This window comes from Eufriesea mexicana, unplaced genomic scaffold, assembly GCF_001483705.2.
Source record: "Eufriesea mexicana isolate 0111107269 unplaced genomic scaffold, ASM148370v2 scaffold3062, whole genome shotgun sequence".
Taxonomy (NCBI): Eukaryota; Metazoa; Arthropoda; class Insecta; order Hymenoptera; family Apidae; genus Eufriesea; species Eufriesea mexicana.
The window spans coordinates 239,666-261,031 of NW_016911092.1; the positions used below are offsets into that span (position 1 = coordinate 239,666).

Sequence of the window (21,366 nt, forward strand, 5' to 3'; positions counted from 1 at the left end):
CTTCTTGTCGTACTCCCGCGGCAAGCCTAGTCGAATTTCGCTCTGATCCCCGCTGTCCGTTCGTGCGAGCGTACAGTCGCGTTTCTGCGTCCGCATTCGCCGCGTCGTTGCGTGTTTTCGATATATCGGCTATCGTCCGCAGCACCTGGCCTGGCCTGGCCGTGGATCAACGATAAGCGAGCAAATAACCGCCACGATCGCGAGGATTTACCATCGATAATTCACCAAGGTTCCACGAACAGCTCAGCACAAGATACCGTTTGTTCGGACGTGACACAGGCGTGTCCCTTTGTTTGACTTCGCGAAGTAAAACGGGAGAAACGGTGGACTCGTGAACTCCAGCAAATTCCAATTCGAAGGATCTCGGATTTCCTGTGAGAGATAGCGAGTCTAGTCAGCGAGTGTGTCAAGTCGGGTGAAAGTGAGATCGAGTGTTCTCAGATCGTGAGGTCGAGTTAGACACAGAGACTTCGACCGGAGTTCTGAGCAGATCGGACCTGCAGATCTTTTAGATCGATTCATCACGCTAGGAGGAACAGCTAGGAGTGTGATCTGGAAAAACAAGGATCATCGAGGTTAAGTTGTTTTCGTTGAGATCGAATCGCTCTGGGAAAACGCGTCCACGCGTTCGGTGCTCAACGTGTTCGCAGTGAAAAATTCGGAAGAAGTGGAAATAATTACGAGGCGGAGGGTGCACGATAGATTCGCGTTCCGGAGTTAAGCGGTGGTGGAATAATCGTAACTTAGGAGGGAAAGAAAGTGCGACGTAAAGAAGGGTGTAAAGTGGTGATAAATTCGAGCGAAGAGTGGCGGAGATTGTGAGCTGCAGGGCAAAGAAAGCCGGGAAATGAAGCAATGGAATAATATCGCGGCCAAGGAAAATGAAAGCTGGACGACCAACCTGAGTTCGTGAATTGAACGCGAGTCTTAAATTGAATAATTAACTCACACCCTTGTATAGTACTGTAAACGGTAATTGAATGAAATCGTGGCTGAAAAAGGCGGCGGGAACAGCGAATTAAACGAATAACATTCTTTGAGCAGGAATTTTGAAGGTGAATATAAATAAACACTGTTGTTAACAAGTACCACTATTCAAGAAAAATCAACAATACTCGGCTTGTACTCTAACACCACAAGGTTATCCAATCTTCAAAAATTCTCGTACTCCGGTAAAATTTTTGAAGGATTTCAAAGAAGAAAAGAAGCGGGAAATACAAAGCCAGGATCACAACTGTGAGATCGATCGCAATACTCGAAACTGATACACAACCCTATTTCAAAGAAGAAAAGAAGCGGGAAATACGACAGGATCACAACTGTGAGATCGATCGCAATACTCGAAACTGACAGGCTACCTTTCATTGACAGAGCTACGAGGAAGCTTAATAACTGAGAAGTGACGAAGGTCGAAGGTAAAGCTGTCTGAAACCAACGACTTCTGGACCACAAACGAGGACATTTTTCAGCGAAAGCTGCTAATTTCCAGCAATAACTCCTTTGTAATCGTCCAGTGTGCCTCTGGAGATTATCCGGATGCAGCTGCGTGCGTGCATCGCGTTGCATTATGCAACGGAAGCGACGATTTAATCGACCAGAGGCAGCTTATGCTGAATCGCTCGGAGATTACCGCTGGGACCGGTGAGTTGGACTCGGAGAAGAAGAGTGACGAGCAACGATATCGATCACGAGCACTTCAGGACAGGCGTTCAGCGGCCGTAACAATACCTTATTAATCCCATAGAGTCGCTGAAACGCGTCGAAAGTAAACGCAAACGCGACTAGACTATTCCATCCGAGTGTCTGTCCCCGTTTAGGCTCTATCGTTTATCACGTTTGCCTTAATTACTGCTTTCTCGGCCCTGCTGCCAGCTCCGACTAGCGCTTTGACATTTACAATCGCGATAAATACGAGCGAGCCATTCACGCAGCGCGACACTCGCCAAACGATCGAGGAGCGATCAAGATCAATGCGATTGACACGTCGTCTCCGTCACAACCTGATGTGACGATGCGATTACTGTCAATACGGCAGCGGATAGAGAGCTCCATGAAGAGAAGCGAATAAATCTGGAAGAAGGTGGAGGATATATAAAAATAGGAAAAGTGCACTGGATGGAATAATTCTGCGTAGAGCGTGGAATAAATTTCAGTCGTCGGTTCTGAGAAAATCCATGCGTCGACGAAGGGGATCAGACTCAAATGAGTCAAACTCTCCAACAATCGCCACGTAGTCCTCGAGCTTAGTGCTTCGGAGCTTAGAAGAACTCGGTAACCACTGTCCTGACTCTAATCGTTACTCGTGGTTCGTTGATTCTTCGATCGACCAATAGAGTTTGATACTTAGGGACAGCGAACAGCTGATGCCCACTGTTCACCAGGTACACAGTAACCTCGCGTGAACGTGTCAGTTTTGGGTGCGCTTGAATCTACCTGGAGACCTACTTAGAGACCTATCTGAATGAATATATCCAGTGTTCATTGAATAAAAAGATCCTGTCAATGAGAAAAGAAATTCCATCTTTGGCAATCGACTCGACTAGTCGACCCACAGTGATCATCCGCGAAGAAATACAGCGCGATCCTCGACTACCTGAAATGTTCAGTGAAATCAGTGAAAGTATTCGTCGATTGGTTTTAAGGCATTCGAAGTGCAATTCGTTCACGATGATAGTGGAAAGTCTGATCCTTTTATCGGTTCTGTCCGTGTCGGTCGGTGAGCCTTCATTCCAGAAATGTTGCCTACCTGGCCTAGTCTTCTCCGGAAGTTCAAAGTTCCACTGTGACGAGGAACCATCAGCCACGCAGCTTCTCTCCATCGATCTCAGTGACGATAATAGAACCTACGAAATTCCTAGCTGCGAGAAACCCGAACACATCGCCACGACGTTTCTTCGTGGGTTGAGTCCCACGGACTACCTGCAGGTAGGTCAGGGCAGACAGGTTTTGCAACGATGGTAAATTTTTTACCTGATACGAAGTCTTGATTGGTTGCTACCATTTTGCTTGGTGCCTTTCAGCTGTAACCTGTGATCAGCTGAAACGTACGGTTTCCTGTTCCGCTAATTCGATAATGGCGGAGGATCGGAGATTTATCGGCGAACGGAGTCGCGAGATGAGAAAGTCGCTCGTTGAAATGATTCACAGCACGTGTGAACGATTGTTTAATTGTTTGGATTCGAGTGGCTTGTTGGAAGACCGCGTGATATATTTGTTTGATTATTTCTTGGAAAACCTAGCTTCTCGGGTGTGGTAAAAAGTTCGATTTCGAGAGAAGACGCATCGTGAGAAAGATTATTCGATAATGAGATTGTGGACGAGGTCGGGAAGATCGTTTATCGAAGTATTTCTACGTCAAAGGTTTTTAGTAGATAGTCTTCTCCGACCTTTTTAAACACGTTTCGGATTATTATTGCTAGGAAGATGGCAGGAACATTGCGGTTAAAAGATTCGAGGTCGATGAACTTCTTTTGGTATCGCGAATTTCATGCTAAAAATTTTAATAGGTTTATTAGAAAAGAAAAAAGAAAGGAAAAGTAAAGGTTGATTATAATTTGGCTTTATGAAAAGAAGTACAGAAACTAATGACTGATAGAGGTAGGTTAGTTTTCAATATTATAAGAACCAATACCATGATGCAATAATAAAGTAAAATAGTATAGTAATAACCACATATAATAAATTATAAAAAATATAAGTATGGACAAAAATATAAGTACACAGATATATTAGTATAATTTCTAAATCATATATTATAGAGAATTGACCCTAGAAAACCTAAACTTTCTCATGAAAAGTTAACTGTGAAAAAATGTTAAAAAAATAAAAGTATGCTAGTACACAAATATATTAGTATATAATTTCTAAGTCATATACTATAGAGAATTGATCTTAAAAATCCTAAGCTTTCTCGTGAAAAGTTAAATGTGAAAAAATATTAAAAATATATAAGTATTGTAATACACAAATATATTAGTATAATTTCTAAGTTATATATTATAGAGAATTGATCCCAAAAATCCTAAACCTTTTCATCAAAGTGTAAAAATATTTAAAAAATAGCAGTTTACACTAAATTTTATAATCTTTGGACGTGTTAAATATTGTGAACCGTATATCATATATTACATAAAATAGAATATTGTTTCCTTGTGCGTAGTTTCGAGAACACATCCGTGAATAGCTTCTGTATTATGCTTCTCTCGAAATAAGATCAGCTAGAATCGTACTCAAATAATTAAATGAACCTTAAATCTTCCTCTATATTTACAGAAACCGTACTGTATCGAAATTCTGTACAATCAAACCACTCGCCAGAGTGAACCGACCCTCGTGCATTGTAAATCGAACGAAGACAGAGATCAAGTATTTTCGACCCACTCGCAAGCCCCGCCATTGCCGCAAATTTTTGATGTGCGAAGATGTTGCTCGAATGACACTGTTTTTAACGTGAAAACAGGAAGCTGTGATTCCATGTCGGACATTTCCGATGATTATTCGCAAGGCTCCGACATTTTGTCGTTATTACCGGAAGGATTGAGGGAATTCGATTTTCTGAACGTCCACAGAGGCACGCCAAGGTGTTCAGGAGCGATCTTCACTTATGAGGTCGAGGCAAAAGACATCACTTTCAAGAATGGCACTTTACAGGTGAGCACCTGCTTCAATTTGACGAGAAATTAAGGTAAATTCGCGACTTTCGATCCACGATTAACTCGAATATTTTTAAGTCTAAAATTTTTGGTTTCGCAAATTAGAGAATTTTTTTTTAATTCTTAAATTATAATTAATGGGGAATTAATGTTACGGGGAATGTTGAGAATCGATAGGTATTTCATAAGAATTTTCTTTTAACCTGCTTTACATTTTAATTAGCTTTTAAAGATAATTTAAAGCGAGAGATAATGGGAGACGAAGGTGAATTTTTCGTAGAAATTTTTTAAAATTCAACGCTGCTGGGTACTTACATACTCGTGGGTAGAAGAATTTAATCCGAGTTATGTAATTCATGACTTATGAAATATCGTTTGAGGAATTCCGAGTTTTACAAATTACGACAGACTGTCGTATTATACTAAAAAACAAGGAAGTATTCGTATGAAAAAATGATAAACGAGATTATTTGACACAATTTTAGATGAAAACGTGGAGCGGAAAATAATTTTCACGCGACGTAACAAATAAATCGAGCCAAATTTAACTTCAACGTATTTCAACGTGTTTCGAGGAAAACATAAAATCATTTCAACGTCTTGTTCATCTGTATAAAATTTTATATCACAAAAGTGACCTTCGCGATGTTTAATTTCAATAATTTTATGAGAAAAGGCACTTCTTCTTTTCCAATTAATTAAAAAAGTAATATCTTTGATCTGCTTTTGAAAGTCAAATGAAACTCTGACCGTGTCGAAGAAAAATTATTCGGAATTCCTGTTGCTGTAATCTTTGTCGTATTACAGAAATATCGAAAGCGAAAACAACCTTGATTCACAGTTTATCAACCGGCACCAGAGGAAACATTTCACGATGAAGGGCCACATACACTGTCGTTCCGCAACTTATCATCGATCACTCTAAATTACGGGCGCCGAGAAGAAATCTTTTCCCGTGCAATTCGAGAATTTATACCGTTCAGACTCGACAGAAGAAAAAAAGTGAAAAACTTAACGTCGTAGTTCTAGAGAGAATCTCCATCTTCCTTATTCCACGCGATTCGCAGTAAATTAAACTTAACCGGTTAAAATGGCACGAACCCGACTGAATTCGACGAGGTCAATTTCCATGCCGTCTTCAATTCTTAATTTCCCCGAAGATCCAGGTATTAACGAGGGATACTATGAAATTTCACCCAGCTAATTCGTTGAATGTCTTTCGCGTTCGTATTCCATCCCTGGAAAAAGTGTCATCAACTCCGCGAAGTGTGTCCGTTTACCCAGAAATCTGCATTAATTTTTCAAACATTCCATATTTCCTTACGCCTATGTAGTTCAGAGTTACAACCTGATTAAGATTATGTTATTTATGCAAATATTTGTTATTTGCATAACAGAGCCTTGTTTCTTTTACGTTACATATTTTCACGATTATGAGTCAGAACTATGGATATTTTGTTGTATCTAGGACTTCGCTGGCGGCCATCTTGTTCGTGCATAATTTGAACAAACGTTACTGTTAAAATTATAACGTTTTTAAATAATCTTTGATTACTTATTTTTGATCAAATCTTGACATGTGTCATAAAAATGCGAAGAATAAATAATCAGCCATTTTATATGTAGAAAATTTTCAGAAGTTGGCATAATTAGCGTTATTTTATTTCCAATGTTATAACAGAAATTTCCTTTCTATCTGGTTTCAAAAAATTTAGGATGATTCTTTTGCAATTTTGTTCATTATTACACAGAAATTACAGAAAATTTCCTGGACTCCATTTTAGACGTCCACTTACTTCGACTAACCTTAAAATTACTCTAGTTAGGCACAGTAATTGTTTATTACGAGGGTTTAGGAAGACAAATTTATTTTAAAAAGATACCAGGTATCTAAGATCGGAATACAGAAAGAGAATAATGGACGTTGGTTGTTGATTTACTTTATCGACGAACGATGACTTACAATTAGTTTATTTAGGATCCGATTGGATGTATCGATTTCGTTGCGTTTCCTTGCTGTTGTAAGATTTTCTTCAACTTATTCGATAGAACGATTCCGTTCTCGACTTTTTGCGTTGCTTACCATTTTATTCCTTGTCACAACTTCTAACAATGGAGGTCGGCGGGGAAATAAATTGGTCGGAGGATCTTGGGAATTGGCGGGGGGAAAAGCCATTTTGTTACGCGAAGAGAAACAAACCCCGTGGATGGCCAGCTATATACTTTACTGAGTGCATGTTTATTTACGTGACGTATCTTCTCGTTTAACTACGTCGGCTTTTGCTACATTTATTTCAATCCCATCCCATTTACAAAGATACCGCTATCAGCTATGGGCGTGTCAATTTCGATATTCCTATCTGTCCTGCGTCGTTGCTCGCCGCGACGTAATATCGCTTAGAGCTCGTCTGATAATACAATTAATTTCTTCTGTTGATTCGATTAATGTCCTTTCTATTTACATTCCTTCCAATACACACCAGCGACCCGGGGATATTTATTTCGATCGTTTAACAAGTGACACTTGGGTAAACATTAGCACCATTCTTCTCTTTTGGCAGACGCGGAGAAAAACTCTTCTGAGAATCACATAATCGCATTATCGAATGTTCTACGAAGCTGAAAGAAGCCGGGTAAATATCCAGTTTAATGGCTTTGCCCTAAACGCGTTTTTTATTCCGGTTTTTTCACAAAAAGCTTTATTTATGCTTCAATAAGAAATATAGATCGGGGGAGCTTGAAAAAGTTACTAGTTTCTTTTGACAAATAACATAAAATTGCTAAAAACTGCCGAATACGTGAGTCGATCTCTAAGATTTTTGAACATGTTGTAGAGGACGAGGTTCTGAACACCTTTTATCTGAACAATAATTACAGCTTGGCCTTAATTTCCGAGATATTTGCAAAAATTGTTCACACCACCGCATTGACTCCGTCTGTACGTGTGCCGTGGACGTGTCAGATCGGTATCAATGGATCACCACGTATTTACAATTCCAAAGGATGGACCCACGTATTCTGCAGTTTTTAACAATTTTATGTTTTTTGTCAAAAACTAGTAAAAGCACATTACTTTTTCAAGCTCCCTCAATCTAAAAGACGCGTTTAGAGCAAAGCCACTAAACTGCATATTTACCAGAAGCCGATCTGCAAGGCGTATCAACAAAAACAAACAAGATCGGCGATAAGGAAAAAATTTTATTCCGAACATCACGTAATTTGAAGAATATGTAAGTACGTATTACGTATTAATTTGAGTTTTAAAGGGATATTGATAGAAATTTCTTTTTACTCGTCAAAATGGGTTTATTTATTTAACTATTTGGCAACTAAATTAAATTGCCCGGCTTTAAATTAGTAGAAAAGGAGGTAGAAAGAAACAAGTATTTTAAGAAAAGGATGCGAATAGCGGAACAGCAGGTTCCATAATCGCTGTCCTATCCTTTTCCTCCTTTTTAGCTGCTTGGTGACCGAAATATAAACGAAACGGGAAACGCTGACAACCGAACACCGTGTGTTTTCCATACCAGAGTTAAAATTCTTGTTCGCCTGCGTAGAAGTGCCGGGGAAAACTAAGCTTTCCTAGAAACTGTTATATATTTAACGGACGAGAAAGGATCGCGCGGGAAATGGGAATATTTTGGGCGAAACGACGCGCGAGTTCGATATCGTCTACGATATGCCCCCGATTTTGTTACCATTATTTCCATTACTTCAACTCGACGCTATTTTAAGGAAAAAGTAAACGAAAAATGCTGAGAAAAATCTCGTCGTTGCAGGAAGGATAATATCGACCTTATCCGTTTTCTCTCACGCGAAGACGGGATCCGGATGACAATGTTTACATTTTTTCGGTTAAATTCGTGGAAATAACGAATTGCGAATAAAAAAGGATCAATGTATGCTCGTGTTAACCCTTTGCACTCGAGAGGCAAGCCTCAGTCGAGATTTAATCAAGCTCCAAAATAACGCAACTTATATTTCCACGGTATGGAATATCGAAGTAAAATAATTCTACGTGTAAATTTGTACATTTCTTATTTACTCTTTTAAAAATATCGTCGACTTTATAGCAGAAAGTCTTCGAATCCTTTTGTAACGAAAAAATCGCCGAGTGTAAAGGGTTAAAATTCCTTTTTCCCAGGATATTCTCTTTTGGCCATTCGATTCTTCTATTCCAAGTTTGATTGTCGTAAAGATATCAATATAAAAATTTTCATTAAAAATACGTGTGTAAATCTGAGAAAATTTATATGATTAACATCTCGAGACCAGTGAGTTTTAGGTTAAAAGTAGATCTATACTTTTATATGAGCCGTTCACTGCACAAATTGATTAACTCCATAAAACAGAAAGTGGAGAAATGCAGTGAAATAATGTCTATTGTTTTTTAAAATTCTCTTTATAATTTAAATCGAAATAAATATTGTAGAATCCATAAATACAAATGTAACTTTCATCTAACGGTATATAAAATTTATAAGAAGAAATAGCCAAAAGGTAATCGTTAGTAATGTTACCATTTTTATGTTACTGGAAGAGTTAATCGATTTGGCAAGTGGAAAAAGTAATAAATTTAAATTTTACTAAATTTTACTTAAATTCTGATAGGACGGCACTAAAAAATTCATCGTTATCATTCACGGCTTGCTAGCGCATTTGAGTTGCATTATTGCAACGATTTGCATTAGAGTACGGAGGTGATCAAAGTGACCTCTGAAATAAATTATTTATTATTTAGTGGCCAAAAATTTTTGTCGTTTAATGGTGTTAATCTTAAATATCAGGGAAAGTTATTATAAATATAAAAAGTTATGACTATACCAAGTGTTTTGACACTTAAATTTAAGATTTTTCAAAAAGTGGAGTTAATCGATTTGTGCAGTGAACGGCTCATGTCCTACTTAGAATTTGTTTTTCCATAGAATTTAAGCACGCACGATTATCATACGTAGCTTTAATTTAAAGAAGCGAGACTAAATTAAGAGATTACGTCTTGTTTACAATGATACTATTAATAACGATATTTTCTCTATTTTCACTCTTTTTTTTTTTTTTTTTTTTTTTTTGTTAAGCAGCATTTTCGCTTGTTACTCGGAGTAATGAAAATATTTCATGTGCATCGTGTCTCGATGGGACTGCGCCGGCTCGAAGCTGTTGTAAATTTTACGCAATGCTCGTTGCATGGCAAGTTGTTTTATTCCTAACTTCAAACGATGATTATTAACGAATTTGTATTCGTTTCCACGTTTTGGTCGTACTGCTGCGACACTTTGGACACGACGTAGAATCCGATAATGAGTGTAAACCCGTGATTCCAGTTGATACAGATTAACCGTTTATTTTGTTGATAAAGAATTATACACCTAATCGTATTTTGTTTCCACTGCACGCGGTTATTTGAAAATTACTATTGTACAACGCGTGACTGTCATTAATAAAATCCATTTATATCGTTGATGAATATTTATTTATTCTTATTAAATTTAGAATCAAACGATTTATTTATTCGTTGGGAACTCGTGTGTTTTCAGGAAGATTAAATTTTATAAATCTAAATTTATAAAAATGAAAATTTTAATTTAACGTCGAGAACGCTTTGCATTGAAGGAGAAAATAGTTCAAATTATCTAAAATCTTTTTATATGGGTAAATTAAAATTACGAGTTTCACCATTTTCTTAGCAAAAGTTTGAAGTATGCCATTTACTTTGTTTAATCATATTTTCACGTTCCTTGTACCAAGGTACAGCAGTTAATCCTTAAATATTCTTTCTCAACTTTCCAACTATTCTTCCCGGAATTTCGCTTGTGCTCTGGCGCGTTTTAAAAGTTAAAAACAACTATCTTTTAAAATATTCTAGACGACTGACACGTGCACCGGACATCGCTTATTTTTATTTCTGTTGGAAAATTTAATAGTCCTGTACAGAGATAAGTAGCTACTATAAAGTACATAGGTGAATACGGTCAGATGGTAATTTTTATCGCCTTTCCCACTCTATATTTAAACCATAACAGTTACATAAGTGAACGAGACGATCGGAAATTTATGATCAATATACTTTCAGTATCGAATAACTCGATTCAGGGATGAATTATTCTACCATCGACGTCATTCCTGTAACCCGAGTAAAAACGCGAGAGTTGTCGATGGAACTACGGAAAATAAAGTTCCCATGCATTATCGGTATATCGAACGTTAAATCAATCTAAGTTTTCATACACGAAAAAGGAAAATTCCATCGAATTATATAGATGTAAATTTAATAGTATAGTAATATTATCGATAAATTGTTTTCCCATTAAAACACGTTTGATTAACTTCATCGACAAGTTTTTTATGGAAATAGCATAAATTTTCATGTATAAGAAAAGAAGGACTTACTATTAATACTAATAGTATACTAGTAATACTATTATTACTATTACTATAGCATATTATAGTATTATTACTATTACTGTACTATCACTATCACTATTACTATTACTATTACTATTACTATATATTACCACTATTACAATAGTATATTAGTATACTATACTATTAGCATTAATTATTTCTCTACTATTAGTAAAATAGTATACTAATAGTATATTATTTACTATTGACAAATACTTTCAACACGAAAAATTGCTCCTTTACTTTGTTACTTTTTTATGCATACTAGCATAATTTAGCACGTACAATAAATAGTACAATAGTACTAGTGTAATAACTGAGGAAGGTCAAGTTAATTACAGGAAACGAAGTTGACGTGTTAATTAACATGCATCACGTGCAAACCTCACACTTGTCACGGCTAGATTATAAAATATGCGATAAATGAAACTCCATATAACTATCTAAATGCAACACTTCAATGATTAATCCCCCGATTTATGCCTGTGAGTCGTATCCGTGAGGTAGATTATGTAGATAAATATGAATTGCATTCGCAATAGACAGAAGTTGACAGTTTTTGTCGGTAAAATGATCTCTGTTCCACCAGATGGGACACGTGAAACTATAAAAAGAGCATGAGACACGAAGCTAAATTTTTAAATTGATTTATGCCTTTCTTACATAGGGTTTCCTTCAGAGAAAAGGAGTAAACAAAGTCGTGGTTTGAACGCTACGGACCTGCTTTCTTTCAAATTTCGAGATATTTGAAAGTCTGTATTCTAGCCTATTTTAATTTTTCGCTTTGTAATAGTCGTTTACAAAAATTCCACGATTTGTCGACTTCGTGCTATTACTTTATGCGAAAGGATATTAATTAACGAGCACGATATGTGTGAATAAGTCGGGGTAAAAAATTTCTTTTTTCTAAGAAAGGGAGACATTCGAAAACTTTTATCCTCTTTTGCAACAAAGGAAATAGCAAGTATTTTAACATTTTGACTACCACACATATTTTATATGGTATGCTCAGGAGGTCACGATAAAATTTCCATTATTCTTACGGTATAATGATAAATTATTAAACAATATGGCAAAAAAAAAGAAAATAGTGCCAATTATTAATGTTTGCTATTCAAAGTTCTTTATTTATTTACGTTGTTCAAATAATTAAAAATTGGTTAGCATAAAAAAAAAAAATATAAATTTAGAGAATTAGTATTGCTGGATATCGATGACCACCATGGCCCCTGGCTGTGGAGACAAGCGTCGGTCACTGATGACCACAATGACAGTCAACATGTTGACATAATATGAAAGTAGAACTCTTCGTTTTGAAATACTACTTCTACTTCTGTGTCAAACTTAATCTCCTATTACCTAATTTACATTAGGTATAATTGATAACAAAATTCGAATTCTTCTCCATCACCAAAAAAAGAAAAAAAAACAGAAATAAAAATAAACTAAAAGAAAAATTAAAATTTTCCAGAAAGATATTCTCGAAACATAAGAAAGAGCAGTTTTAAAAACAGAAAAGGATTATTGATCTAATTTCCATTCAACTAAGCGTTCAACCTACGCCATCGAACCAGTTATTCCGCAATCGTCAGCTACAGAGATTTTTGTATTTTAGTTCAACCTTCCTTTTTTCTCGTAATCGGGGCAAAGATCAAGGAAGCCGATCGACGTCGTGGCCATTCACGCGATCTGGTCCGTTTAGCTCAACGTCTTCGTTTATTCGAGGAACGTACGGGATTTCCTCTTGCAACTCGTCTGCGTGCGATGATGTCACGCACGCGGATGTAGTAGGTACTTAGGATAGTTTATAATAAACACCGTTACACAGCCACGCGTGTTAACGCGTCCAGGGTTACCACGAGGCCAGGCGCCAAATGCTTTCATTTTTAACCCCTTTCCTCTCAATCTTTCATGGGAAAGTCGAGGGTGCTACTTGCCATGGTCTCTCCATGTTTTCTTTACCTCCTCGTTTCTGGTTTACATTCACAATTTGTAGAACGTGTACCCTCTTTCTCATTCATATTTGTGTATATTCGTTTCCGGTCTATATTTATTAAACAATCTGTAGATTGTGTACTTTCCTTGTAGGGGAGACGATCACATAGAGGATGATAGTATGTTTTCCTTGGTAATTTTGGTCTCCCTATTTGGTGTTTAAAATTAGAACTACTGAAACTGGAGTTACAACGTGCTTACATTTTGCATAGTGAAATTGATTAAATATTAATTGGAAATAAATCAATTCCGTTTGTATTTTAATTAATATATACGTATAACGTTCCTGCTTCAATGAAAGTTGATATTAAGAGCATCTTCGAACGATTTTAAAGCATTTTTAGAATTATCACTGAAACTAGTAGTTTTAAAATTACCAGATTAATTAAAATTACTAGTTTCACACGATCTATTCGTACAAGTACTGTAAATACAGTATTCAAATAAATATATATTAAATATGTCATATATTATAATTTTTGTTGGAATAAAAATACTACTAGGATTTTTTTACATCGACTATTTGATTATTTTATTATTATTTAATTGTGATTTTTTTAATGGAATTAAAATACTATTAGAATTTCTTTAGATCGACTATTTGATAATTATAATTTTTAATAGAATTAAAATATTATTAGAATGTCTTTAAATCGACTACTTGATAATTATAATTTGTGAATTGAATTATAGTAAAATATTGAATCGATTTGTGCTAAGACATTTCATTGATGGATCGAAGATTCAGATTAATAATCACGTCGCGTTAGATCATAATGGATATTTAATTTACCTTGTTGTTCGAGTGTAATGGACTTTTAATGGCTGCTTTCGTTTAATTGGTTTCTCTTTAAAGCGAAAAATATCGTGACACGGATATCGTTTACCTTGTATCGCTTGTTAACGAGTCTACAAAATTAGTTTACATTTAATTAGCAATATGTCTTATAATATGCATTATAGTGTTTGCCTATTATCCTGTCAACTAAAGCAAAACTTATTTCTAAAGAATTAAAGTTCCGGAGACAATTACGAATTTCGAGTTCCAATATTTTTATTAAATTCACTGAACTATATTTTCCAATTTTCCAAGTAATCAAAATTATTTTCCTCGATATAATTCCTCAGTTTTATCCCTCTCATCTATAAAATAATAATAAAATAACAACGTCAATTAAATAAGGTTACAAACACAGGCCAGTTCATGAATACTTCAATCATCTTAACTCTCTGTTCTTTCTTATCTTAACACGAATCACGTTAATTTTTTAACAGCAAATATATGTTTTTCGTAATGGCGAAAAGGAAAATTCTGAGAGCAGTCACTTTGGCAAGTTTGGTATTTCTAATGTAAATCTACTAGAACTACTAGAACTACCGATCTTTAATAGGTACCTAAACACAGTGTGGGCATAAATTATACTAATTTTAGCGGTACGGCGGAGATGAGTCAATATATTAATTACAGTTCTATCGCAAGAAGAGTAATTTTTTTAAAGACGGGTATTTTTAGTAATCGCAAAAAGAAAAATTTCGAAATTAGTCATTTTGACTGGATTAGTACTTCTATATAGTATCAATGCGATTAAATCTTTGGGGCACGCTGGGATTAAGTGTCCCACCTTTTTGATGCACAGTAATGCGAATAAATACATATTCTTCAACCGATTCCGTGGATAAGTTCTTTTCGATATAACCCCTAAACACATGCAATCCTTGCACGAGGATATTTGTTCCTCCACACCCACTTCAAATATCACCCTAAACGCTGGAGCCGAACTCCAGGTCGCTATTTATTATCCCTCATCTTCGAGGAAGGCCCAATTGTTGCTATGCACTCACTTTGGAATCTTAAAAACATCCTACATATATTCTCCATATCTCTTTGGGGCATGCTGGGATTAAAAGTGTTCCACCTTTCTGATGCACCGTAATACATGCTGGGACATTTTTAATTCCACCTGGAAATATTGCAATAGCTACATGCACATAGGTTTATATTTCGTCTTACTTACGTAAAGGAGTTGGTAATACCTTCGACAAATGTTATAAACGTATTCGTTCGTGTTGGCAGCATTCAACATGCCAGTACAGGTTCATCGATTGTTGCAAACGGAAGATTTATTGCGACAATCTCTTTTTCCCAGTTTTATATGAAAAATCGTAAAAGTAAGGTAATTTTTATAAAAATTAATTCTATACCAATTTTGCTTCATTTAAAACGCAATAAAATTTCTGTGCAACATGCGTCTATTTTATTATCCGAAATCCTGTGCCACAAAGAGTTAACTAGGAAAATTTGGAAACTCGTTTAAAGCAAATAAAGTTCCACTATGTTCCTGTCAGCATAGTCACTCACGAACGAAACCGATAGGTGAATTAGCCGAGCTTCCTCGCGTTCTCTTTTAAGTCCCGACAAATTATGTTCCGCAGTCGGTTGCCGAAATTTCCGGCAAAACGAGAAACAGACGTCCGACTCGGGATCATAAATCCAGGAATTTCAAAGGAACGTTTCGAGTTTCACTTTCGTCATTCAATTTCAGCTTTCAGGGATCCGCGATCTTCTCGTAAGAAACGTATTTTGCAGTCCCCGTTTCGATTTCGTTAAGTCGATTTCTCGAATACGTTCGATCAATCTCTTAGGGGATTAAAGATTCCCGGGTTTTCCGGGTCACTCGCTCGTTCATTACGAAATTAAACCGGAACACCGCGGGACTCGGCTCGCATCCTGCTCTTCCGGTCCGCGTAAAAATTACTCTTCTTCTGAAAATAAAATTCTGGCTACGTGCCTAATCACACCGCTCATCCCATGGCGCGGAACGTGTCGAAGAGCCTGCAACTTTTCGGCTGATTCGCCTTTCTGCGCTGTTTCACGAGATGCCACGCGACTCGCTAACGAAACGACTTCCATTTTATTGATCCTTCCTTCATTTTTCGGTCTATTATGCACTTTCGTCTTCTTCGACGCGTGTCCCGGTAATTTCTGTGTTGTTCACTCGATTAGCTGGGGTATCGGTGCTTTTATTCCGGGAAAATAACTTAGACTGATATTGGGTGTCTATGACGAATACATATTTTACCTTTTTCTGTTGGTCATGCGATAATTGTGACGAGATATCAACACTTTTATTCCGAGAAAGCGAGGTGGACACGAAGTATAGATAATTTTTCAAGAAATACAACTTCGGGAATATTAGAAAATAAATTTAGACACGATTATTTAAAACTTAACAATAATAAATATAATATAATAGTATTCCAAACTTATTTAAAACTTAATAATAATTTAAAAAATATTTCGGTGAGAATGATTTCGAAGGTGCAAGGATATCGCAAATTTAGTTGGATGAATAATTTGCAGAGAATTGATTTTCTGAAAATTCTCAACAAATTTTCAATAAAGGATTACGAATACCTATTCATAATGTGTACAAAAAGCGTGGATTATTCGCGGAATTAATTAAAACGTCTCATCGAAATGATATTTAATTATGAATATTTATGTCGGAGTTTCTTAAGCCTCGACGTCGGGATGAAATTATTTCAATGCATGCTGCAACTAGTTTCAGCAATGCATTATACCATTTAACCGTTAATTAACGCGTGAAGGAATAAAAGCAGGCGCGCACTAAACAGGTTAATTGAAAAACATGTATGTCTATTTAGTGTATCTACATGTACCAACAGTTTAGGAAAATACAGGTGGTTTACCATTTCTGTGAAAGGTAACTCGGTACTAACTAGATCCATCGTGTTGTACAGGCAAACCCGCGATATTTACTGCCCTTGTCAATAACATTGTGTATTTAGTGTTATCAAAGCTTTTATCGAACCAGTTTCCGAGATACATATCACAAATACGTAATTTTATATCGCGAAAATACAAATTTATTTTACAGGAGGAAAAGATTATTCGGTTTAAATATCTGTGCGTGTATTAATTTCTTTCGAACACATTTCACTCGCAGCGTTATATTAATCAAATATTTCTCATTTAATTTTCCTCCTTTTTCTTCCAACATTTTTCCACCTTCCCAAAATCCTAACGATTCCTCGTTACATTTTCCTACATCGAAATTTCCGATCACTTTCGAAATTCCACGTTTCTGATTAAATTTTGTTAGCAGAAAATAGAGGAAAACGTATTCACAACGGAAAGCGTGTTTGACAAAATTCGGAATCGTCGAACGACAATGGATCTCGCGTTTTCGCGGCATTATTTAAATGAGATCGACGTGTCGAGAAGCGACACGCGACCAACTTTCCAGAATTACTTCGACGGCCACCTTATTTTACCGGAAAACCTGTCCCGACCGGTTTTATGCGACATTTTGCACGAGTAAATTTTATTTTTCATTCCTGGCCTAGGACGTGTCGCTTGCTCAGCTATTTTGCAGTATATGCTTCGATACACCCGCTCGATATCCGGAAGCGGAAGACGCCGGTCCAGGATTTGATATTTGAGCTTTATGGCTCGTGCTCTATAACGCGAAGCTTTCACCACGGATAACGAACTCCACGGAAAGACGTTCTTCCCGTCTCGTTTAACCCCTTCTCGTATTTTGACGAGTCTGACTCGTGATGAAGGTATTGGACCAAACGTGAATATCACGAATCAGACACGTGGACAGAAAGTCGGCCCGAACATGAATATCACGAATCAGACTCGTGGACGGAAGATTTTTCTAAATATAGTTTTGAAGCTGTCATCTATCAAAATATAATATATTTATAATATTTATAAAAGGAAAAAGGATTAGAATTTACTTCCATGATAGTAGTATCGCGTAAAACTGACTATATCACACGTATTTACTTTTCGGCTCGTATTTCGACTGTTTTCGAGCATCAGTCTGGTCTGTTTACCATGCATTGACGCCTACCGTTTGGACACAGCGTGTTTACATCCTCACGACTAATTCTCCGCTGATTCTCCTTTAATACGTTAAGTGCTCAGCCCGTTTTGTTTACCGGCCCAGATTCAGCCGTCAAATGGGCCACTGGCGGCGAGCGAAGTGTTTATAAAACTCGGAAGTACTGTACCAATTGTTATAACAGAAATTCTCAAACGTTAAGTCCAAAGATGGCGAAGAATTTAACACCAAAAGTTAGCACCTTCTGATCCTAGTCTGTGCCGGTTCCTGAGGACCGACGTGGCACTTGACGTGTTAATCACAGAAGATAGTGACCGATGATCTTCGTCACCATCTTCGGATAATAGTGGTCACTGTGATGATGGGAGCGTCATTGGAGTTAATCAACTATGAGGATGCAAACACGCTGTGCCTTCTTTTCTCGAACGCACTATACACACGTTTACTCACACTGAATTGTGAATTGCAATTGACCTATCCAACTACTCTCTCATTTGTTCTCTTTTCTTTCATACATCAAATAAATATACTTCGTTACACGCATACTTCTACATCAATATATATATATATATATTGAAAATCTATGTCGACCATTATCACAATTTTAATGAAATGTTTTTAATATAATAGAAGAACCTGTCGTACCTAAACACGTCGAGGCTAATAAAATTCGGGAAACAGAATTACGAGGTCGAACTAGCAGAAACTCGAGATAGCTCATGGAGAATGAAATGAAATTATAGGAGAGTTGGGGAAGAGTCACAAGGAGCATGAGGATTCATATCTCTATACAGCCTTTCCTCCTATTTCCACGAACCCAAACCTAAGACAATTTATATACAGAATTTGGAAAGCTGTAGTATCAATGTTTCATTAGTCGCCGATTATTGGGATTCTGGGTTCTAATTGTAAAATAACTACGATATATGTGAGAGGAATCTTTATTTGGATGGCGTCACCATGCATCGAGAAGCCACTCAGCTTATCAATTCTCGAAGCAGGGTTGAGTAACGCAATGGGTTGTCATACGGTCTATAAAACCCAGCTGAAGGTTTCGACGACACACTTTCTGACAGTCCACCATCTACATCACGCTTCATAGAAGACTCCGAGCCTCCGTCTATTTTATACCAGGAAACATAAAATATAATAAAATCAGAATCAAAAGTCCCTTTTGATTTGTCAATCCGATCTTTACCGCAATATTAAACTCGTAATTGATATAACTATAATCATCTCACTCTTGCAAGCTTTTGTAAAGATTTAATGCATCGCCAACGCCGTCGTAAAATTATCGATCAGCCTTCTCGAGTGAGCGAGTTTCGAGAAGAGAGAGCACAAACTGCGGCTCGAATTTCCAAACTCGAGAACGACAGAATGGAACGCGAAACCCTTTTATCCACGCAAACATTTCCCTGTAGAGATTTTTTACCGCAATTAAACCGAGCGACACACTGGCGTTTCGCAAGCTTCTCTGCCCATGTTGTTTATCCATCCCGGTGCAAACGTCTGAACGCGACTCTGGTCTGAAAATGGCGGTTCGTTTCCGTTCCGCGACGCTCGATCTGCCAGTAGCCAGCGAGAAAGACAGTCAAATATTCTTTTGAAAACAGGAAACGTAAATATTAACCTTGCATCTATGAATCTCGCGCGATGTACGCGTGTTTTCTGCGGTGGTAAAGAAGAAAAGGAAAAAGCGTGCGAAAATGACGCGTTTAAAAAATCCATGTCACGCAAAGGAGTCTTCAGAGATGGGAACATGTCTGATGGGAAATATAACTGTGTTTTTTCACCCTTCCCGTATCATGTAGTTCGACAATAAATATAATATCCATGACTAACAAAAATGACTAAAGGATTTACAAACGTAGTAAAGATCAGATTTATAAAATTTAACTTTTAACTTTTGTTATATTTTATTTCATTGCGGTACAAATGCACGGAGGCTTGAGTCTTCTGAGGTGCGTGATGCAGACATTGCGTCACTCGATCCTGCTTCGAAAATTGATAAGCTTGATGGTTCCTCAAAGCAAACATAGATCCCTATGCAGGGTGACGCGATCCAAATAAAGACTCCTCTCACACAAAACATCCTGTACCATTGAACATCTCGATCGCCTGTTCTCCCTCGATTTCGTTTTATTTTCCATTAACGACCTTTCATATGAGGTTCAGCGTTTCGTCCAGTTTGACCAAAAGCTGCCGACTAAAATCATGAATCATCACCTGACCTCTTCCGACATCCAATGTATCTATAGCAATGACCACGATGTAGCGACTTCGTAAATTAACCCGTCAAGATATAGCGAGGTTACAGACAAAACCCCCGAGGATCACCACTGATTCACGTTGCGGCATTCCGAACAGTAACTTCGAATTTGATACCCGGAAAGTGGTTCAGAGCGTAATCATATTCCATTTCAGCAACTGGATATGTTTACGCCGATGCCTGACCAATTTCACCACCTCGCTGTATCATGGTCTCCCACCTGTTCTTCCGCAGCTCCACCTGCAGACCAAGCATTCCTCCGCCCCACTCAGCGCAAATAGAATAAATCAGTGCAACCACCTCGACTCACCTCGGTCTCCCATGATCAATTTCACGAGGATACTAGGCGACAGCGAAAAAACCCATCGTGACGTTCCGTGCGGAGACTTTTTATCAGGCATCCGACGATAAATATCGTCGATCCCTTGTTCACGGCGGCGTTAAAGGGGTGGTTGTTGGTGGCCGGGCCTTTATTCCGGCCGGCAAAAGGATGCGAACGCGGTAAATAAATCCGAATCATCGCCGTGGAATCTGCGGGGCGTGGTGGCGAATGCACACCGGTGTGCAATGGCGTAGCAACGATGCGCCGGTGAGACCAAGGACCGCATTGCGGACGGTGTCGGATAGAACGATCTCTGGTTCCAATCGACCGTGCCCTTGCACCGTTGATGGTCGTAAAGCCTTCTAATAACGATTCTGGATGCATTCTTCTTCCTTTCCACGAAGTTTTCCTTCCTACCGGCCATTAGAGTAGTTGGGTCTATGATTGGCCCTTAATGGATCATGGTGTCTTTCGGAGGTATTTCAATGGCGTTTCGAGAGAGACTTAACCGGCTCTTAAAGGGTTCTAGCTTTTTTAGAGTTCAAGTGGGTGAGAGAAACGGAAGAAGGGGGTGTGCGATGGCTCGAGGGTGGTTTTTAGATAAGTTACGAAGTGGAGATAGTTATGGGGGACATTCACGAGGTGAGATGGGTCTGAGAGATGGACGCTGGAGTATATTTCTGAAATATACTTATTTTTATAAGTTTCGATTGTTGGGAGGTTATTCCGATTAATTGGTGTGTTTAATGCTATAGCTCGATTAGCCTTCCTACACATTTTCATTTAAAATATTATATTTTCTCTGTGAAAAATTTTGATACCTAACTAGATCATCACTCGATATATTTGCCA

The 21,366-nt window shown here is 37.5% G+C and overlaps 1 protein-coding gene across 1 annotated transcript in view; it reads left to right on the forward strand.

The window, feature by feature from the left end:
- Nucleotides 1–492: 492 nt before the first annotated feature.
- LOC108550829 (G-protein coupled receptor Mth) overlaps nucleotides 493–21,366 on the forward strand; it is a 57,599-nt gene continuing 36,725 nt past the window's right edge. The window contains exons 1-2 of the mRNA XM_017904710.1: nucleotides 493–2,925; nucleotides 4,273–4,650. Of these exons, the coding sequence (XP_017760199.1) occupies nucleotides 2,503–2,925; nucleotides 4,273–4,650 (801 nt within the window). The 5' untranslated portion in view covers nucleotides 493–2,502. The remainder of the gene's footprint in view (nucleotides 2,926–4,272; nucleotides 4,651–21,366) is intronic.